The following is a 5,816-nucleotide window of genomic DNA, read 5'->3' as shown; positions in this document are numbered from 1 at the left end:
AAATCCTCCCCCAGCTGTTGTGGTGCTGGGACCAAAGTGTCAAGCTCTCGTCTCTGAGGTCACACACGGCTTCCGGTTTGGGTTTTCACGGTTATGAAGGCAAAGTGAAAAATATATAAGCCTGAATATATAAAAACTGACCAGATAAAAAGGCTTATCTGGTCAGTTTTTTCGTAACAATTTGAACGCGATTTGAGCTGATGTCATTGATCAAACTGTAGAGTTAGAGTCAGAAGATCAAACTCATGGCTTTAGTTATCCAGTGAATGTTTACAGGCAAGACCAACATATTTCAATTCTTCATTTAAATAACTTACATAAAAGTAGGCCTATAATTATAAACATAATATGTTTTCTTGGCTCCTACGTCAGTGCACTTATAAGAAACGTTTGAAACTTTAAACTGTTGGTTTCTAATGCAAAAGAAAAAAAAAAGTTAGTTTTGTTAATTAAGTGTAAGTGTAAAATGTAGCAACTTGCTTACAGATAGATCTAAACTAGAATAGTTAGTCCTTATTAGGCTATAGCCTATTAATTTAATCCCCAAAAATGCTTAAGTGCTTAATCACCTGAGCACTTCAAATCTGAATATTGTTGTGCCTTTACTTTGAAATAAAACTTCCTACCAGCTGCTTTTGGCTTATTAAGATCAGCTGCCATGAAACTTCTGATGGTTGGGCCACTGCAGGCATGTACGTCCCTGTGCCCTGTGAATAGAGGTTTCACATTTGGTCAGCAAAAACATAAAGGCTGACTGCTCTCATTCATAGACTAACTGATGCCATAACATGATATTTATAATGATATAACATAGGCTTAAACATAAATATATAACAATAATGTAGCTACACATTTAGATATTGTCTAAAAATGGTTCATTTAAAAAGTAAATAGGACAAGGTTTTACATAGCCTCTGCACTCTATGGTTACATCATGGACAGCTCATTGCCTCGGGCCTATACACATCATTTATCAGCAATTTATCACTTTTTGGCAAGCAGTTTTAGTCGAAAGTATTGTTACTTCAAAATACAATAGCATAATATTTCTGGGGTAAGGTACAAGTAAAAGGAATATCCGTGAGAGAACTTTGAGTGTAGGCCTGGTTTGTTAAATGTAAGTGCTCTAGGCCTCGTGCAGTGCAGACCTTCTATAGGATTTATATGCGACCCACACGAGGGGAGGGATGTGAATAAACAAATATCGAATTTACAGTATCATCATATTTTATTGTGCAGTGTTGATCATTAATCCTTCCCCTGAATGTGTGATGTGCTCTGTGGCGCGTGCGTGGAGTGTGCATGTCCGTACATGTGCACACACTCATGTTGAAGGGCTTACAAGAGAGGCCTGTTTATTGAGCTGATAAAGCCAGACACTGATAAGTTTGTGTTCATAGACTCGGGAGCTACGCCTCTGTCTCTCTGCAATCACAGTTTACACACATTGCAAACATCTTCTCATGTATTTTTATGGACAAGTGTGTTGCAGTGTTTACATTGTGCATCCAACAGCCTACCTCCTTCACGCAGGGCCAGGTTATGTTTGCCCATCAGTTTAATTTAATTCAATGATTTGAGAACACTCAGGCGTGATGCTGTCAATAATACAAACACAAAATATCTTAATGATATTTCTTACTTTAATCAATTGATGGGGTCTGAGCTTCCTAATTAACTCATAACTGAGATAATACATATTTTATAATTTGTTGCTTTTTTAAGCGTATATGTCTAATGATATTAAGTAATTAATAAAACAGAAAACGTGCTTCAACAACATATAATACAATTGTTATTAGTTTAGGGTGGGATTGCATTGTTAATGACATCGTTATGACCCTGGAAAATATTGGTAATAAAATGAACCAAGGCGCCACCTGGTGGCTACTCTGTGCATATGATCTAGGTGGTCCACCAAATCATGAAACCAAATAAGGGTCTCATCTGTATCATCAGTAATTATTTAGTTATACATTTGCAATATTGGAGGGATGTAAAATAATAATTAAAAAAGAAATAATATTAAAATAATACATAATAATCACAAACCCACTAGATCTGGTTCCTGTTTACTCAAAAGAGAAGTCCAAAATACATAGCTTGTTCTTAAATAACACTTAAGTGTTACTATTTGGATTGGAAACTTGCAGATGTGTTGCATGCTTTACAGTGATTTTGTGACAAAATAATTTGTCTACAATGTTGATATCACAAGGCATAATGCTTCAACCACAAATAACGCATGAAAAGCATTCATATGACCAAACACAAACACAATATCCGCTACAATATTAAACAGATTTGCTGAGTGGAAATATTAACACCCTCATACTTAAACAAATGTACAGAACATAAAACTTCATGGTGCCATTTCGCTCAACAGGAGTGACAGAAATTGTACAAATATAGTTTCATAAGCAAGCAACAGCTTCTATTTCATTCACATTTTATATTTTTCTAAGCTTGTCTAAGTTTGTGTGTGAGTAAAATTTTACTATAAATAAATAATAAAATATTTAATTTACTTTGTCAACTTTTAATTATGCGTAAAATATCCCATTGATTGAAAAAGAGTGCAGCTACATTTTTATGACAACATTGTCCAATATTCTTCTTCTTCTGTGAGTTGCTGATCACAGAGCATAGTTCCTCTCACTGTCTCCTCCATCGGTTTTTTAGGCTTCTCCTCACAGCTGGGACCCTCACATGTCCCGGGGAAAGGTGGGGGTGGAGCTGGGGCCTGTTTGGGAGGGGGTGGCGTATCAGGGGTGGTGTTGATGCTGTTGAGGAGAGCTGGGAGATCATGTGAGATAGCCTTCTCCAGTTTGTCCAGCAGACATCCACCACTCCAGCTGCAGTGGTATGACAGCTGCTTAAAGTTGGCCATTGGATTCACACCGAAGAAGTCCTCGTAGGCCTCCTTGTCAGGTAAGTCGAACTTGCTGATGTTGGTCTTGGCCAGAATAGACTTGAAGATGTAATATTTATCGGGATCACTCACAATGTCATGTAAAACCTCATAAGGATCACTGAACCAGCCCAGCTTGTCATAGTAGGTCTGGAGGTAGCGGTCCACCAGCAGAGCGTGAATACGTACTCTAATACCATGCTGACGGATGAAGGCTATTTTGTTTTCCAGTTGGTTTTCAATGACCTGCAGACATAAAAAGATCATATTAGGAGCCAACCAAAGTACATAATATGGCCTTTTGGAAAAAGGTTGCATTCACGTTTTAGAATTTGATGATAGTTATAACTTCAGATGGAGGGCTGGGCCCATATAACTCTATGGGAGATTTAAAGTTTATGAAAAAAAAAATCCAACTTTATGATCTACACAAAATTTCATGAGGATAGGTCCAGTAATTACAAAAATATTCACCATAAACCAGGTCAACAAATCTGCATTTAAAGAGTTGAACAACAAATTCCACCACAGAAATCTGACCTGTCCTCAAGCTCAATTTTTAGTTACTGGGATTATTATATTGATGTCACATGAATGCAACCTATTCATGGGCTTCCACTTCTTGTTAATTGCTATGGAAACAGTGCTTATTTTTCATCAACCTGAAACCCATAGATAGAGCTCATAATACTGCACCTGATTGAGGTCGTCAAGCAGAGAGATCTCCTCCTTCATGAACAGTTCTCGGCTGGTGTCTCCAGTGTAGTCCAGAGGCCAGAAGGAGCTGACATACACCCGCGGAGGTTCAGTCACATTGACCAGAGGAGCCATACTCCAAAACAGAGCCCCATACACCCTCATCAGGTCCTGGGTGGACACTGTGTCGGCCTTGTTCAGAATCAGACGCAGTTGGGACTCTCTGCCCTTCATTTGCCTAAAGAGCATCTCCAGTTCTCCGCCCACATCCAGTTTTGTGGGGTCAAACACCAAGAAGATCAGATCGGCACGGTCTATGAACCACTGGCACACTTCATTGTAGGGGTAACCTGGAGACGAGAATTGATATAAACTAAGCAAAAATGTACATCAGTTACCCAGTTAAAGCCCGACTGTATTTTTGAGCTGTGGTCTGATATTCTACATGTGTTTAAAAGGCCCATATTACCCTGTTTTCTGATCCATGTTATAATGTAGTTTCCTCATCACAAACAGACCTGGAGTTGTGTTTTGTTTCATTCACACATGTTTAACTCACAAACCCGCATATTTAAACTGAGTTCTCTCAAACAGAAAACACTCTGTTCCACCTTATGATGTCATGTGGTGATACAGGAAGTGCTCCACTGTGTTTTTAAACTCCACACACCTTCGCTAGAATCATTTGAATAATCTCAGCCATGGAATTGCTAATCTCTACTGAACTAAAGGTAACTGTTAACTTGAAAACTACCGGGTCATGACATCACAAGGTGGAACAGAGCATTTTAAGCTCTTTTAAGATGTAAACAGACTTATAATATAGGGTTACCCAAACGTGTGTGATTGAAACAAAACACAGCTCCAGGTATGTTTTTGAGGAGGTAACAACATTATATTCTCTAACAAACAAACAAACAAAGCCTTTTACATCTCCACTGTTACTGTTACCTCTCTCTTGCTGTTTTCGGTTTTCAATGATCCCAGGTGTGTCGACCAGAGTGACCCTTTCCAGAAGTTTGTGAGGCATCTCAATTCCCACCAGCCGTTCCAAAAATCCCTGTCCAAACTTTTCCAGGGGCGAGAATGACCGCGAGCTATCTGCTGCCATGACGATACCCTCAACAGTACGGAACTTTTCACCATGCATGATGACTGTATACTCTGACGTGGTAGGCTCAGCTCCTGTGAAATGGATTAGCAAACATATTAGATTTTGAATGGTAAATAATCAATCAATGTTTGTTTTTCTTTACTTACTTACTCTGCTAAATACATATATATATATATATATATATTATATATATATATATATATATATCTATATATAATATATATATATATATATAATATATATCTATATATATATATAATATATATATACTATATATATATATTTATATTGTATAACTCAAAGTAGTCACCATTGCTTTGCTGAAAACATATTTTTTAAAGCGCAACGTACACCAGGTCAAAAGTTTGGATACACTCTCTCATTCAATGTTTTTTTTTAATTTTATTTCTTTTTACTACTTTCTTACATTTAAGGTACAAAACAGAAGACATCAAATATATGAAGCAACATATATGGAATTATGTAGAAAAGAAAAAAAAGTTAAAATATATTTTATATATATTATAATTTTAACTTGTTTTCTTTACTACATAATTCCATATATCTTACTTCATATATTTGATGTCTTCTGTATATATATAAAATGCAGAAGGTAGTTAAAATATATATAAAAAAAACAAAAAAAACATGTGTCCACACTTTTGCCTGGTAGTGTGTCTCTATCTTGTCTTTTGTTCACCTGTGTAAAGCTCCTGTGAGGTGCCATGGAGACCGAGCAGGTAGTTGATCATTGAGGACTTTCCAACGCTCACGGCCCCAGGAACAGAATCATGGGCTTTGAGGTAATTTCACCATCTGCACAAAAAACACAACACTTTGTAGATACCACTTTAAATCAATATGTTACTTAATCATAGGATATTGTCTTAAATCCAGATGAAGATTACAAATATTGGGTCTCAGTGTATAAGACATTTAAATACAAAATAAAATTACAATAAAAGTACAATCTGAAGGTTGATGGTTCGGTCAGTAGTTGAGTAGTCACATCCACTCAGCCACAGGTTGGTGGTGTGATTCCAGCTTCCACAGATGAATGCTGTTGTTGTGTCCATGGGCAAGACACTTAACCCA

General features: G+C 37.0%; 1 protein-coding gene across 1 annotated transcript; it reads right to left on the bottom strand.

Moving 5' to 3' along the window:
- Window positions 1-1,625: 1,625 nt before the first annotated feature.
- Window positions 1,626-5,537, bottom strand: LOC117393452 (sarcalumenin-like; the record flags this gene model as incomplete). Its single annotated transcript, XM_055232463.1, is given in 5 exon segments — window positions 1,626-3,157; window positions 3,608-3,957; window positions 4,559-4,792; window positions 5,422-5,493; window positions 5,496-5,537. Coding segments are annotated over 5 exon segments (1,265 nt in total), but the record flags the coding sequence as incomplete, so codon positions are not given.
- Window positions 5,538-5,816: the final 279 nt, after the last annotated feature.

The sequence above is a fragment of the Periophthalmus magnuspinnatus genome, unplaced genomic scaffold, assembly GCF_009829125.3.
Source record: "Periophthalmus magnuspinnatus isolate fPerMag1 unplaced genomic scaffold, fPerMag1.2.pri scaffold_136_arrow_ctg1, whole genome shotgun sequence".
Classification (NCBI taxonomy): Eukaryota; Metazoa; Chordata; class Actinopteri; order Gobiiformes; family Gobiidae; genus Periophthalmus; species Periophthalmus magnuspinnatus.
This window is presented reverse-complemented; position numbering and strand designations above follow the sequence as displayed.